The sequence below is a fragment of the Rattus norvegicus genome, chromosome 17 (genome assembly GCF_021556685.1).
Source record: "Rattus norvegicus strain SHRSP/BbbUtx chromosome 17, alternate assembly SHRSP_T2T, whole genome shotgun sequence".
Classification (NCBI taxonomy): Eukaryota; Metazoa; Chordata; class Mammalia; order Rodentia; family Muridae; genus Rattus; species Rattus norvegicus.
In genome coordinates, this window is record NC_141550.1 from 13,674,395 (window position 1) to 13,691,250 (window position 16,856).

At 44.1% G+C, this 16,856-nt stretch overlaps 1 protein-coding gene across 1 annotated transcript in view; it reads left to right on the forward strand.

Moving 5' to 3' along the window:
• The window catches only part of Shc3 (SHC adaptor protein 3), a 120,765-nt gene that overhangs the window by 35,278 nt on the left and 68,631 nt on the right, over positions 1 to 16,856 (forward strand). The window contains 1 exon segment of the mRNA NM_001105743.1: positions 13,602 to 13,672. Within this exon segment, the coding sequence (NP_001099213.1) occupies positions 13,602 to 13,672 (71 nt within the window).

The following is a 16,856-nucleotide window of genomic DNA, read 5'->3' on the forward strand; positions in this document are numbered from 1 at the left end:
CTGTTTTTTTTTTTTTTTTTTTTTTTTTTTTTCGGAGCTGGGGACCGAACCCAGGGCCTTGCGCTCGCTAGGCAAGCGCTCTACCACTGAGCTAAATCCCCAACCCAACGTGTCTGTTTTAATGCCAATACTGTGCAGTTTTAATAACTGTAGCTCTGTAGTACAATTTGAAATCAGGAATGGTAAGAGCTCCAGTAGTTCTTTTATTGTCCAGGATTGTTTTAGCTATCATGGGTTTGCTTGTTTATTTGTTTGTTTTCCCATATGAAGTTTAGAATTGCCCTTTCAAGGTCTGTAAAGAATTGTGTTGGAATTCCCAAGGGGTTGGCATTGAATCTATATATTGCTTTTGGAATGATGGTCATCTTTACTATGTTAATCCTACTGCTTCATGGGCATGGAAGGTCTTTCTATCTTCTGATACCTTCTTCAATTTCTTCAAAGACTTAAAGTTTTTATCATATAAGTCTTCTGCCTGCTTTTGATATTATTTGAGGCTAATGTGAAAGGCGTTTCCCTGACTTCTTTCTCAGTCCATTTGTCATTTGTATATAGGAGGGAGACTGAGTTTTGTGAATTTATGTTTTATCCAGCTACTTTGCCGAAAGTGTTTGTCAGCTCTAGGCATCCCACCAGTGCATCCCACCAGTGTTATTTTTAGGGTCATTTATGAATACTATCATATCATTCACAAGTAATGATACTTTGATTTCTTCCTTTCCTATCTGAATATCTTCTATCTCTTTCAGTTGTCTTACTGCTCTAGCTAAGACTTCTAGTACTATATTGGGTAGGTATGGAGAAAGTGGACAACCTTATCTTGTTCCCGATTCTCGTGGAATTGCTTTGAGCTTCCATTTAATTCGATATTGCAATAGGCTTGCTGTAAACTGCCTTTAATTTGTTTACATATGTCCCTAGTATCCCTAATATCTCCAGGACTTTGATCATGTCTTTTTTTTCTTTCGGTTTGTTTATATGGTGGATTACATTTATTGATTATTATATATTAAACCACTCCTGCATCTCTGGGTTGAAGCCTATCTTGTTATGCTAGATGATGTTTTTAATGTGTTTTTAGATTCAGTTTGCAAGTATTTTAGTATCTATGGTCATAAGGAAAATTGCTCAGGAAATCTCTTTCTTTGTTGGGTTTGTGTGTGGTTTTGGTATCAGGGAACTGTGGCCTCATAAAATTAATTGGGCAATGTTCCTTCTGTTCCTATTTTGTAGAAAAATCTTACACTCCATGTGTGCTATGGAAAGTTCCCCACGGCCCAGGTCCTTCCTCCATGCTGTGTAACAAAGTCATATTTTGGGATATCATCTCAAGGGATGGTCTTGATTTTGCTGAGTCACTGTAATCCCATCCCTCTCCATGAACAAAAGGTTAGCTGGGGAGTCAGGATAAGGCTGTTCAGCAGGAGACTTTCTCAGTGACTTCCTCCTTGGGTCTTCTTGGTGCTCTCCAGAGCATTCACTCTTATGTTAATCCACTGCTCTCCTGGGGGTGCTTGTTTCTTTCTCAGCCCCGCTCTGATTGGTTCACTGGCTCAAGGAACCATTTCCTCAGCCCATACAACTTCCAGAGTAGCCTCTGGTCAGACTGTCAACATCAGCCCTCCCTCAGGTCTGTGAATCAAGTTCTCTGAAGGTTCTTAGGCATGTTCAAACCTGAGAGTCATAGTGCTAGGTATTAGTTGATGGCCTTTACTCTGTATGCCATTGTTGTGTCAGTATGTGTGGTACACACACACACTCCTGGTGCAAAAATATAGGAGAAGAGACAGAGAGAAAGAGAGCCAAGAAGTCACAGTCTCTCTTCATCCTGTGCCTTAGGAGCCCTTCTCAGTGTTGAGTGCTGCTTCAGGTGGGCACCTGTCCTTGAAGACCTTTCCTGAGCATGTCCTCACACACACCTTTAATTCCAGTGTGTTATATAGTCTTCTGGTTCGTAGATTTCTGAGTTATGGTTTTATCTTTCTTCAAATAAGATGTTTTGTGACTAGAGAGTCATCCTGAGATCTTGTGGTAAGGGTCTTGAAGGTCAAACACCAGGGCTCAAGAAGCCATGTTGACACCTCTGGGTGCTTGCTGTTGTGTTGATTTAAGAATGTTCCTCATAAGTTCATGCCCTGGGAGATTCATTTTCCATGTGGCAGTTGCAGGAGGTGAGACATTTACAGGGAAGCCCCACGGCTGGGGAGATGGCTCAGTGGTTAAAACACTTGCCAAACAAGCAAGACCCGAGTTTAGATCCCCAGAACCTGTATAAATGCTGGGTGAGCATGGCAGCTCACTTGTAATTTCAGCCATAGATGGTAGAGTCAGATGATTCCTCGCTGCCTTCACCCCTATCCCCCAAGCAGGCTGGCTACTAAGACAATCCTCATAGGCAAGCTCTGGGTTTGATTTCAAGACCTTAGCTCAAAAGAATAAGGTGGAGTGAAACAGGAAGATTTTGGACATCAGTTTCCAGCTCCACATTTCATGCACCCTCACACATGTCCTCATACACACATGAGCATACATGTACATATATATGCATACCACACACACACATACGAAAAGATAAAAAGTCAAGGGAGTGGGTCCCAGTGGGAGGTCCTTAGTTGATGTGATTTTAGGAGAGGCAGAAGAGTCCTGGGCTCTCTGGTTTCCTAGTCTGAAAACTGAGCTCTTTTTCCTACCTGTTCTTCCAGCAGTTCCATGGACCATGAGGCAACATGGGCAGGTAGGACCATCACCAGAAGCTGCACCATGGAGCTTGGCTCTCTATCCTCTGTCTGTCTGTCTGTCTGTCCCTTCCCTCTGACTACTCCTCTTTCTCTGTCTCTGTTTTTTTCTTTGTGTTTCTGTCTTTGATTCTCTCAAGTTAGCCCGCATGAGGTACTTTGTTATCCTAATGAACAATGGGCTAATACCATCTCAGGGGACCGTGTAGGCTTAGAATGTTGCTGGGGCTGGACATGTAGAACTACCTCACTATCTGAGGAGGGCGGAACATATCAACAGGGAGAGTGGAATCAGTTTTAACCTTGAACTTCCATGTCTCCTGTAACTCATGAACACCAAAACCTTTTTCTTGTCCATAGACCCTGGTGCTTTTGTCCCTAATCCTCAGTCTTCACAGGAGCTTCTATAATTCATGTCCTTGGGGCTCTTGGGGTTGCAGGACAGAACTGCTGTGGTAACCCTTGCCATGAAGCTACTCACAGTGACAGTTGACCTCTGTGTCAGCACATGACTGCCAGGGCCAGGCAAGAGTCCTCCAAATCTGCAGACAGTGCCACAGTGAGTCACCTTTCCCAGCACTGGCTTGGCTTCCTGCCTCTTGCTTTTGCAGAGGGCTCAGACTCAGAGCTGAGGTCTACAGCAGGACTCCCACAAAAGAGTGTCTCACAGTCTTGGCTGTTAATGCTCTCTTCTGAGTGGCCTTTTTCCTTTATTTTTCTTTTTGCCCCAGATGAATCGAGGCTCTCAGTCTCTGCAGATCACAGCCCTTTCCTGATGGCTCCTATTTTATTTTACCCCCATACCCTCCTTGTTATTTTGTTCCTTTCTAGCAAGCTAGCTTGGTGCATTTTGTCAACCTGCTTTCTGTTGCAGGAGCCGTGCCCACCTCTTTGTGTTCTTGCTTTTAGCAGGTCTTAGTCAGAAAGCCAATTTCATCCGGTGCCCTTGAGTTGTTATTTTTAATAGTGGCACTGTTTTCCAGACTCCATCTATTTCCCAGCAGAAGCTCTCAGCAACTAGATGGGGGTTGTGACTATGTGTGGAAGGGGGTGCGCTGCCCACAGAGTCAGAAGAGAGCGTCAGATACCCCTCTCTGTAGCTGGAGTTACCACTTGTGGGCCACCTGACATGGGTGCTGGCCAGTGAATTCAGGTCCTCTGCAAGAGGCATGGGCCTAACCACAGAGCTCTCTCTCTCTCCAGCCCCTCATTTGACTTTTAAAAACATTTTTTTATTTTTATTTTAAATTATGTTCATGTCTGTCTGTCTGTCTGTCCATCTAAGGGTAGATTTGTGGACGTGAGTGAAGGTGTCCTTAAGCCGGAAGAGGTCACTGGATCTCCTGGAGCAGTAGCTACAGGCAACTGTGATCTTCTGGACAAACTCACATGCAAACTATTGAGCCAAGGACGTCTCTCTAGTCCTCACGTAACGAAATGGAAACTCAGAGAAGGTCACGGTGACAAACATCCTAGGGACCTAGAGTCGAAACAACCCCATGGATGATTTAAACTTCTGGAGACATGACCAAGAAAAGGAATCTTGGAACTTAAGATTGGGCTCCGTGTAGACAGGTGTCAGACAGGAATAGTGGTTTGAATCTTCTGGGCTTTGGAGAACTTGAAGGAGGTGTTGGTCTTGTACTTCGAAAAAAAAGTTCCTTGTGAATTGGGAAGGGGCTTAGTCAGTAAAAGCAAAGCTCTTGCCTTGCGAGCCTCAGGACATAACCTATATAAAAAAAAAGCAAGGCATGATAAAAATGCTGGGACAGAAGGATTCCGGAGACCCGTCGACTTGTCAGATTAGCCTGCCTGGTGAACTCCAGGGTTGGGAGAGACCTTGTCTCAGGAAAACCAAGGTGGGACAAGTGTTCCAAGGAAATGGACTGGAGCTTTTCCTGGGGCTGTTGTGTGGACGTTATGGACACACACACACACACACACACACACACACGCGCGCGCATATGTGTTGCTGAGGGTTTCAATTCGTAAAGCAACAATCTTCAATTTAGTTCTGAGAGTTTGCAGCAACTTCTTTGAAATCCTGGCTTGTCAAGGGATATACTCCAGGTTGAAGGTGAACAGTCTCCCATAGATTCTTGTGTTTGCTATTTGGTCCCTAACCTGTGGTGCTGTGTCTGGGAGGTGGGTAGTGGAATCTTTAGGAGGTAGAGCTTTACTGGAGGAAGTGGCCCAGTGGGAGGCAGAATGAACCTTGGTTTCTTATGTTGCCTTGGTCAGGGGCATTTTATAACATCCATAAGAGAGGCTAAGAGTACTTGTGAGGGGAATTCTGTCAGCTTGACAGGGTCTAGCGTCACCGAGGAGACAAGCCTCTGGGCATATGTATACCTGTGAGGGATTACCTTGATTATCTTGATTGGAAGGTAAGACCTACTGTGAAGGTAGGCAGAAGTTCCCTTCTGTTCTAGGGTCCTAAGAAAGGGAGCTGGCTGAGCACTGGTACTGTCCATTTCTGCTTCCCGACTGAGGATACAGCATGACCAGCCAACTGCTGCCACACCTTCTCCATGAGTGAAATAAATCCTTCTGTAAGTTGCTTCTGTGAGGATATTTTATCAAAGCGATGAGAACAGTAGCTATTACGGTCCATTTCCTTTACTGTTCCATGGGGCAGTTTTCTTCGCAGCGCTGGTTAGCTCTCAGAGGCTTCAGTGGTACACCCTTCGGAGAAGACGGATTCCATTTCTCTGCATCCCTTCCTTGCAGATGCAGAAATAGACTTGTAACTGAGAACGTGAATGATGTAAAAAAAAAAACTTTTACAGGCAATTGTCAAACAAATATTGATATTATCCGTAACTACAACTTCACGATTGCTTCAGTATTTTTGACTCTTTCTTGAGTGAAGAGAGTGATCTGGTGTCCCTCTCTTTAGCTCAGACTGGCTTGGGACTCACTGTGTAGCATAGGTTGGGTTCAAAACCCAAATCCTCCTGTCTCAGCTTCCTGAGTTACTAGGATTATACACATGCACTTCCCCATCCTTCTTTTGATGTGTGTATTGGGGACTAGACTCAGATTCTTGTGTTTTCATGGGCAGCCCATTACTGACTTGTCTTCTGGTCTGTAGCCATATTTTTCTGCTGCAGTCTAGAAATGAGAACTTTTGGAGCAGCCTCCATAAAGCATAGCAATACCCTAAACACACCCATTCCGCTCTGTCTGCTCCCTGCCGTTCACATGAACGATGACCAAAACTCACATTGAAAGTTGTACCCAATCATGAAGGAGTTCGACATACCTGCACTTCTGTTGATTCTTTTCCTCATCTTGTGGCAGCCTACGTGTTCCTCTGCATTGTCTTCATTAAGTTTCTGGACTCTTCCTTGCAGCAAGCGTCTGTGGGTGGTTAACTTGGAGCCGTCCCCTTCCCCTCCCACTTACTCGAGTGGCAGTCTGGAGCGGAAATCAGATATTCTGGTTTGGTTGCTTCTCATCTGCAGACTAAGGTGGCTGCTGCGGCACGCCGTCTCGTGGTGTTTGGTGTTGGAAGAGCTTCGGTGCTGGGCCAGGCTTTATCCCTTTGTAAGTAACCGAGCTTTGCCCTCCCACTCATGTAATACCTTTTCAGGAGGAAATTACAATTTGATCCATAGAAACTGTACATGGTGGTGGTGGGGGGCGGTGATGCTGTGAGATGCACACAATGTTCCAGCCGAGATAAGTGTCTTCATTGCTTCAGACATTTATCGTTTTTCAAACAGAAGCCTTCAGGGTTCTCTCTTGGAAATACTTTGGTTATGGTATTTGTGGTTTTTGTTTTGTTTTGTTTTGTTTTGTTTTGTTTTTTGGACAGGGTTTCATGTAGGTTTTCGAATCCGTTATTTGGTGAAGGGTGGCCTGGAGCTTCTGGTCCTCCTGCCTCCACTTCCTGAGTGCTGGGATTTCAGGAGTGCATCATCACCACACCTGGCATGAACTGGGCTGAGGACTCAACCAGGGCGTTGTGCATGCTGGGCAAGCACTCTGCCAAGTGATCCACCTATAGGATCTCCTTCAGCCCAGGCTGGCCTTAAACTACCTGTGTAGCCAGGAAATGGCTTTGGACATCTAATCTTCCCTCCCCCATCTCCCAAGTGGGTGACAGGAGTATGCCACTATGTTGACAACTTCAAACATAGGATGTACCACTAAACTCATGCTGCTGCTGCTCCAAGCGACAGCAGGGTTCATCTCGTCTAAGTATGCCTTAGTACCCACTGATGAGCCTTCTCACATCCCTCCCCACTACTCTTCCCGGCCTTGGTAACTGGTGTTCCATTCAATACTTTCAAAGCCAGAACATTTTTCCATCTCCACATCCAGGGGGATCCAGGGGGATCATGTGGTGTTGGCTGCTCCGTATGTGGCTTTTGTTAATGTAACACAGTATCTCCAGGTCCACCTTTGTAGTTGCAAATCACAGGATTTCACACTTTTCACGAATATGTATATATATACATATGTAATATATATAATTTTCTGTAATTACTTATCAGTTGACAGTTATTTAGGCTGGCATTCCATTCCATGGTTAGAGGGAATGGTGGCATAAGGACATGGGGGATGTCTTTTTGGCATGCTGATTTAAGTTCATATATATTTATAAGCCGGATTTCTAGACCATATAGCAGTTTTATGTTCTGGGGAATCTACATGCAGTTTTTAATATCAGTTGAATTCATTTAGATTCCCACTAACACTGTGTTAGTGTTTTTCTCTTCTCTCTATCTTTGCTGGCATTTGTCAGCTTTTTCATTTTTGGTAACCGTCACTGTCTCTGGGATGGAGCAATATCTTGTTAATTAATATCTTGAAATTAATGTTTTAATTTCCATTTTTCTGATGATTAATGATGATGAACATTTTTAAAAATATTTTATTTCTAATTGTGTCCACGTGCATGCACGTGCATGCATTGCCTGTGGAGGCCAGAAGAGGGCATCGGATTCCCTGGAGCTGTAGTTACAAGTGGTTATGGGCTACTAGATACCAGAACTGAGTGAACTTGAATCCTGTAAGTGCTTTTAGCTAATGAGCATCGTTCTAGCCTTGCCTCACGGTTTCTATTGCTCAGATAAAATGCTATGACTAAAAGCTACTTGGTGAGTAAAGGATTTATTTCACCTTACAGGTTATAAGTTTATCACTGAGGGAAGCCAGGGCAGGAACTTGGAGGCAGGAACTTGGAGGGAGGAACCAGCACAGAGGGGTGCCACTTACTGGCCTGCTGCTCTGCACGGTTTACTCTGCCCAGTTTCTTACAGCACCCAGAGGTGGTAGGGCCCACAGTGGCCTGGGTGGCCTCCCACATCAACCGTCAATCAAGAAACTCACTATAGGCATCCCCACAAACCAAGATGGTGGGGTCAGGCTCTCATCTCTCCTTCTCCAAAATAGTTCTAGCTTGTGTCAGTTGACCTAAAACTAGCTAGCCCAAGCCCCCAACATTGTTTTTACAATGCTCATTCTAACTCGGGGGTAAAGTGTTATCTCACTGGGGTTCTGGTTTGCATCTCTCTGATGAGAACGGATGTTGAATACCAGTTGGCTATGAATGTGCTTCCTTTAGGTACATTGCCCATTTAAAAATCAGATTTCTTACTGTTCATGAGATTGTTTGAGTTCCCATGTGTTTTAGATCATCAACCCTCCTCAGATGGACGGTCTGCAAATGTTTTCTTATGTCCCGTAGGTTATCTCTTCCTTCTGCTGATTGGATCCTTTTCCTTTGGCAACGCTTTTCCATTCCAATCCCATCCCCCGTGCTTCTGAAAATGTCTCCTGTAGTTTTGGTGTCTTATCCAAAACCTCACCACTAACACACCCCCCATGTGGTAATCTACACCCGAGTTTTCTAATACTAGTCTCAGTTTCAAGTTTAATTGTTTTGGGTTGATTTCTTGTCTGTGGTGGAAGATGAAGTTCTAGTTTCATTCTACCCTCCTTCCCATCTCCTACCATTCATTGAGGATCCTTCTTGTGTGCACTTTGTATCTTTGTTGAAGATTGATTGGTATATTGTAGGTATGTGGGTTTTATTCCACTGTCTTTAGTCTTGCTCCTCTGTCTACTGTTTCGATGACCATTGTCTTTGGGTCACCATCACTGTGACGAGACACCAGGACCAAAGCAACTGGCGAAGGGAAGAGAATATTTCACTCACAGTTCCATGTAATAGTTCATCATCAAAAGCGGCGAGGGCAAGAACTCACACAGGGCAGGAACCTGGAGGCAGGAGCTGATGCAGAGGCCATGGAGGGATGCTGCTTACTGGCTTCCTCCCCATGGCTTGCTCAGCCTGCTTTCTTATAGAACCCAGGACCACCAGCCCAGGGATGGCACCACCCACCACTGGCTGGGCTTTCTCACATCAATCACTAATTAAGAAAATGCCCTACAGGCTTGCCTGCAGCCTGATATTATGAAGGCATTTTCTTAATTGAGATTTCATCTTAACTGATGACTAGCTTGTGTCAAGCAGACATAAAGCTAGCCAGTACAACCACTGCTTATAACCATTGCTTTGTAGACTCTTTTGAAGCAGTCGGATATGGTGATGTTTTCACCAAAGATGACTTTGTTCTCTGGCTTCTTTTTTCTGTCACTCTATATGGATTTTAGGATGATGTTCTTCTGTGGGAACGTGGTTGATATTTTCATATGGACTGCATTGAATCTGAAGGTTTTTGTGGGCAGTGTGGACATTAATAGGATTTCTCCTTCCCATCTACAAACCAGGGATGTCTTTCAGCCTGTGTGTCTTTCAGCCTTCCTCCATTTTTTTTTCCCATAAACATTTCATTATTCTCAATGCAGAGAACTTTCATCTCTTTAATTAACATATTTTTTGGAAATGTTATTTTTGGTAGGCATTATAAACGTCTTTGCTTCCTTGCGCTCTTTTTCAGGTAACTTGTTATGGGTGTGTAGACAAGGTATTGATTTGATTGCATTGATTTTTGTATTCCGCTGGGCTGAATTTGTTATCACTATTAATTACTCTTTATTTATTATTCTGCTAGGTGTGTGTGTGTGTGTGTGTGTGTGTGTGTGTGTGTGTGTGTGTGTGTGACAGACAGATTGATTCTTTCCTTTCCCATTCCGGTGTGGTGTATTTCTGTGACTTGCCAGTTGTCCTGGCTGGGACTTCCATCTCTGTGTTGAACAGCAGTGGTAAAAATGCACATCTTTACCAAATCCCAGACCTTAATGGGAATGTATTCACCTGTGGACACTCCCCATGATATTGTTCAGGAGCATCAGGAGGCTTCTCTCTTAATCTCTTCCTCCTGAGATGAAGGTATTAGTTCCACATATTCGTGAATGAATGTTTCTTCCTATTTTCTCTGAGAAAATGCCAACACCAGTGTGTTTCTAGCATCAAACATTTTCATTCATTCATTCATTAATTCTTTTTATAGCATTGGAGGTTGAACCTAGAGCCTCACACATGCCAGGCAAGTGTTCTACCCCCAAGCGACATCCCAAGACCCCTTTTATTTATTCTTTGGAGACAGGTTTGCACTAAGTCACCAGTTTGCACTGGTCCTACACTCACAGTGTTGCCTGGGCAGGCCGGGAGCTTGTGATCCTCCTGCCTCAGATTGTGGACTGGCTTGGATTCCCATCACAACAGTGCTGACAGTGTTCTCCTATCTCTGCTGCACTGTTTTCTGCTTTGACAGTTCTGCTATGCTGGACCTATGTTAATGTCACCACAATGGTGGTGGTGGTGTTTCCACCGTCCCAGAAACCAGTGAAGTTGGCATCTACAATTGCCCTGGGTAGTGGACTGCGTTCATCTAACTTTTTGACATTGGTCATGGGCTTCACACATCTCTGCAATGTGGTGAGGTATCTGTGGTGACTTTGATAATGGTGGTCATCACATAAATAGGTGACATTTGGCCTGTTAGTCACAGAAGCACACATTGGGTTTTGCGGTGAATATAATTCTGCAGTACTTTGGAAAATGTACTGCTAAATAAAATGACAAATGCCAATAGGTCATTTTTAGGAAAGTCAAACACAGTACCTATCTGCGTGCTCAGGATACTTTACTTGCGGATGAGAGTTATGAGTGTGTGTGGAAGTGTGTGCACAGATGTGTGTGCACATGTGTCTATACTTATGTGTGTTTGCCTGTATCTGCAGGAGTGTGTGTGTGTGTGTGTGTGTGTAGGCCAATTGTTGCCTTTGAGTGTCTTCCTCATTCACTCTCTATCCCACTTTTTAAAAAAGATTTATTTATTTATTTTATGTATACAAGCACTCTGTTTTCATGCACAGCAGAAGAGGGAATCGAATTCCACTAAAGTTGGTTGTGGGCTACCATACGATTGCTGGGAATTGGATTCAGGATCTCTGGAGGAGTAGCCAGTGTTCTTAACTGCAGAGCCATCTCTCTAGCCTCTTCCGGCCCCCTCCACTGCACTTTTCGAGAGAGGGTCACTGAACCCAGAGCTCACTAATACAACCTTGCTGGCTTCTCAGTGAGCTCCAGGGATCCTCCAGCCTCTGCCTTCCCAGAAATGGGATTAAACGCATGTGCAAACATACAGTAAGCATGTTTGGCTTATTTTACATGGGTCTGGGGGGACCAAACTCAGGTCGTCATACATAGAAGGCAATCATTTAATGACTGAGCCATTACCCCAGTCCTGAGAATTATGGTTCCAATAGAGACCTAATGAGACTCCTGGAGTAGTGGGCTAAGAGTAGGATCCTGGCATTGGCCTTAGAACTCACACGACTCAGATGGTTCAGCTGGAGACATTCTGTAACCTTGACATTGGCAGTGGTGGGCCAATAACCTTGACACAGGGGCCGATGGCATTCTGTAACCTTGACACTGATGTCGGTGCAGTGGAGGGAGGATCAGCCACATCTGCAGCTGCAGAGACACAGTTCTGAAGTGGGTCAAGTGTTACATAAAGTTATGTAACAATAGATGACAAAGCCAGACCCAAGTTTGGGTTTTCTGCATAATGCAAACAAACTCCCTTCCGTACCACACTGTGAGGCGCATTCAGTTTAAATTTAAAGGCGTCTGTGTCTTCTAGTCTTCCCGGGGCTTACAGCACCAGTGCCGCTTCCCTTATCATGACTGTAGTCACAGTGTTTGTCCACTTGTGCTCACTCGTGGGCGAGGTTGATCAAAGTCATGCATGGCAAGCAGTGAGTTTGAACTTCCGGAAACTTGTGGTGAGCAGTAAAGAGGTTTTCTGCTACACTGAAGTGCTCTGTGGCTTACTCAAAAGCCCATAAATATATTTCCTAAGTAATGAAGGTGTCCTGATTAGTTTCATGTCAACATTACACAAGCTGGAGACATTTGGGAAGAGGGACTCTAAACTGAGAGAATTCCTCCAGAAGATGGGCTTGTAGGCAAGTCTATAGGGCATTTTCCTAATTAGTGGTTGATGAGCGAGGGCCCAGCCCATTGTGGGTGGGACCACCCCTGGGCAAGGTGGTTCTGGGGTAGATAAGAAAGCAGGCTGACCAAGCCATGGGAATAAGCCAGTAAGCATCACTTCTCTGTGGCCTCTGCATGAATTCTTGACTCTAGGTTCCTGTCCTGTTTGTGTTCCTGTCCCCCTTATTTCCCTCAGTGATGGATTGTGATCTGGAACCGTCAGCTGAAGTAAACCTTTTCCTCCCCAAGCTGCTTTTAGTCACTGTGTTTTATCACAGCAGTAGAAACCTAAGATAGAAGGTTAATGTTAGTGAAAGTGTTGGTTGTAAAGTGGCCAAATTCTTTCTTTAAAAATTCAAGAACCTTCAGAAATTTTGTACACATCCAGGAACATGGTGTTCAGGTTGAGGGGCAGGAGGCAATCCCATTGAAAACATGTTTTAGTAATATTAACATAAACATTTAAGATTTCCACATCTTATAGCGTATGAGGTATGCTTTAATAAAAGCTTTGAGAACTATACGTGTAAAGACAAAGGCAAGGCTTACAGGTTTGATTAAAGTCAAGGTTTTTGTCAATCTGGGCACTTAAGATGTTTCCTATAGGTGTTGGGGATTTAGCTTAGTGGTAGAGCGCTTGCCTAGCAAGCGCAAGGCCCTGGGTTCGGTCCCCAGCTCTGAAAAAAAGAAAAGAAAAAAAAAAAGATGTTTCCTATAGAGACAGGTTTAGGTTTAAGGTTTAGGGATTTTAATAGAGACATAATCACACCCAGAATTACATTAAAATTATTTATCCTCTTTCTCTCCGTGTGTGTGTGTGTGTGTGTGTGTGTGTGAGAGAGAGAGAGAGAGAGAGAGACAGACAGACAGACAGAGACAGAGACACAGAGAGACAGAGACAAAGAGACACACAGAGAGAAACAGAGACCCAGAGACAGAGAGAGACAGAGACACAGAGAGATAGAGAGACAGAGACAGAGAGAGACAGAGACAAAGAGACACACAGAGAGAAACAGAGACACAGAGACAGAGAGACAGAGACAAAGAGACACACAGAGAGAAACAGAGACACAGAGACAGAGAGAGACAGAGACACAGAGAGAGACAGAGACAGAGAGAGACAGAGACAAAGAGACACACAGAGAAACAGAGACACAGAGAGACAGAGAGAATAGCAGTATACACATGGGAGTCGGAGGACAGCTTATAGGAGTTATATCTCTCCTACTATTCCTGAGATGTGGGTCTCAGGGATTAAATTCAGGGCAAGAGGCTTGGCAGCACACACCTTTAACCACTAAGCCGTCTTACCATTCCTATTTGCATGGAATTTAAAGTACAGTGTGACATAAGAAATGTATATTGCTTCCCCAGCCCCTACATCATTAGGACATGTCTGTTGCTCTCGGTTCCCAGGGCTCATGATCTATTTCTTCCCCTTACAGTACTTGGGATGCATCGAAGTTCTGCGCTCAATGAGGTCTCTTGACTTCAGTACAAGAACTCAGGTTACCAGGTAAGCTCTCTTCAAAGTGGATGCCTGTGACTTTATTTCTGAAAGGAAAGAGCTCAAAAGTTCACAACCAAGGGATTTCTAGAAGAAAGCTCGATCCTTCCAATACTGGAGACTGGTGATGGATTCAGGGCTCACAGTGTTAAAATACAGATGTATCTGCCCATGCGTGGAGAGTTATGTCTCTTGTTGGGAACACCATGATGGGCACCTGACCCTTCTGGGATATTTTTTAATTAACTGGTAAACAATCATAATTAAGGGATAACTGTGTGTTCATGTTTGTTTCCCTAATGTAGAAACCACTAGTGCAAGATCAGTACTAAAATCACCAAACTACATTCTTTCTGAAAAAACGAAGACCAAGATATCCAGAGTGAATTTCCAAAGTGCATAGGGAGAACAAATTTCACAAGGTTAGAGGTGGAAATATTCATGGGGGTCATTTAGGAAGGACGTTGACCTTTTAAAGTAGTTCATTTCCAATTTATATTTTAGGTTGTATACAAAATATTGAGCTTCATGGTGACATTTCATTTTCATTAGTCTTGTAGTATAAAATACTGGATTTCATTATACTTTCATGCATACATGCTAATTTAATGTGTTCACATGCACCTCCTGTCATTCTCTTTTGACCCTCTTTCCATTCTAACTTGTCCACTTCTGTCCCCAAATACTCTTTCTACTTTAATGTTGAATATATTTAAATCTTTATTCTACAAATGAGAGAAAACATGTGATTTTTGTTTCCTTCCCAATTACCCTTTCTGTTCCCCTTGTCTCCTTCCCCGGCACGGCCCCTCTTCTACTTTTATCACTCACACACACACACACACACACACACACACACACACACACACACACATGCATGCACACACAGAGAGACACACACAGACATACACACACATACACACTCACATACACAGACATATACACACATACACACATACACATATAGACATACACAAACACACACATACACACTCACATACACACATATACACAGACACACACACATACACGCAGACACACACACAGACACACACATATACACACACATACACACACAGATACACACATGCACACACATACACATACACAGACACACACAGACACACACACATACACATAGACACACATATACACACACATACACACACACAGACACACAGACACACACATATACACACACATACACATACACACACACAGACACACAGACACACACATATACACACACATACACACACATGCACACACACACATACACACAGACACACACACACACACACACACACTTCTGTTAGTTTGACTTATTTCACTTAACAGGGCAATCTCTGGTTCCCTATATTTTTCCCACAAATGACCATAATTTAAAGTATTCTAGCATTCTAAACCTCTCATGAGCCAGGACGGAAGCACTTTTCACTGAAACATTATAGCTAAAAAGAGTTTCCAACAGAGTCCAGCTTTTTTTTAAATGCTGACTGCCCATTATGTTGTGGAAGAAGACAGCAGAGGGTGTGACACAGCCTCACTCCTGTGGCTGGGGGTCTCTATTGCACCATTTTGTGCTTCTCTGAGTCAGGAAACCACATTTGAAGGTTTGAATCATCACACGTCATCATTACCTGTTAATGCCTGGACCTCTGTCGTACACAATGCCTGTGCCTCTTCACTTGAGAAGTCCATGGTCAAGCGCTGACGTTTCTCTTCTCCCTAGAGCAACTCAAGACACTTAGTGGGAACATATCAAAACCAGTGAACTAAAAACAAAGGACTCCATCCCCATTTGGGTTGTGAAAAGACAGAGGAATTCTGTTTTGAAGTGTGAGTTCCCAAAAGAAAAGTCTGTTTTCTGGTCATTTCCTCATTCACTGTGCTCAGGACTGCAGGGACAGCAGAGCAGAGAAGAGGCTTTTCAGGGGAGGGTGAGAGAGGTGGAGTGAGCTTCTCTCACAGGCTAGGGTTCTCACTAGGGGCTCATGAGAGGGTTGACCATGGGGCTGGGGACTTTTCAGAAGTGTTGGAATATGGGTTAGGGCAGATGGTATTGATGGTTATTGATGGTTAAACCAGGAAGGGAAAGAACAGTATTTGTGATGATTTGATGATATGGGGTGGGGGGGCGCTTAATCATGGGAAGAAGGCTCCATTGGGGCTGGTTTCTCCTTCTTGTGTCTTAGAGACAGTAGATAAGATGGCTGTCTTAGAGTGTCCTGTCACCGTGAAGAGACACAATGACCACGGCAACTCTTATAAGGGGAAACATTCACTGGGGCTGGCTTACGTCTTCAGAGATTTAGTCCATTCTTGTCATGGTGAGACGCATGACAGCAGATGGGCAGCCATTGTGCTGGAGAAGATGCTGAGAGTTCTACATCCAGATCAACAGGCAGCAGAAAGAGAGAGCCCGGACTTAGCTTTAGCTTTTGAGACCCTCAAAGGCTACCCCAAGGAACACACCTTCTCCAACAAGGCTGCATCTATCTCCTGATCCTTCTCAAGTAGTGCCACTCCCTAAGGACCAAGAATTCAGTATATGAGCCTATTGGAAGTGGGGGGGTTACATCCTATTCAAACCGCCATGATGGCCATGTTTACTTTGTTCTCATTGACAAAGAATGCATTGTTACACATGCAGAGTAATCCCACTGTCTAGGGATATGTATGATGTTCATGTTCATCTGTATGATGGCTGTCTTTGAAGTCTAGTACAATCATTTCTACTGGGTTTCCTCTTTGGATTTCTGAGGCGCTTTTGTTCTGCTGATGCAGTTATTAAATTCTCCCATGAGTTGTGCTGCTGAGGAACATGAGCTGTCTGCTCTGCCCAGATGCCCAGTGTTGAGAAGCCAGATGACCCACAAATGACTGAGGGTCATTTAAGGGAGTACCACCCTGTTCCTCTTGGGTAGTAGTAAGGGGAACAGGTTGGGAGCCACAAGTAAATCATTCCAGTTTCCACTAAGGTGAGGACTTTCTCCTTAGGGACCTGTGGGTGGAATGCAAGTGGGCAGAAGCACTCACACCATAGAAGAAAATAGATGACTAGCACTGGTGGGTATAGAGTTTGGATGTTTTTCACCAGTCCCATTCAACTCTGTGAAAATGCTTCAGCTCACTAGGGCAAGGAGAATGTCAATCATACGTTCAGAAAAGCTGGTGTTGCATTCTGGTTGCA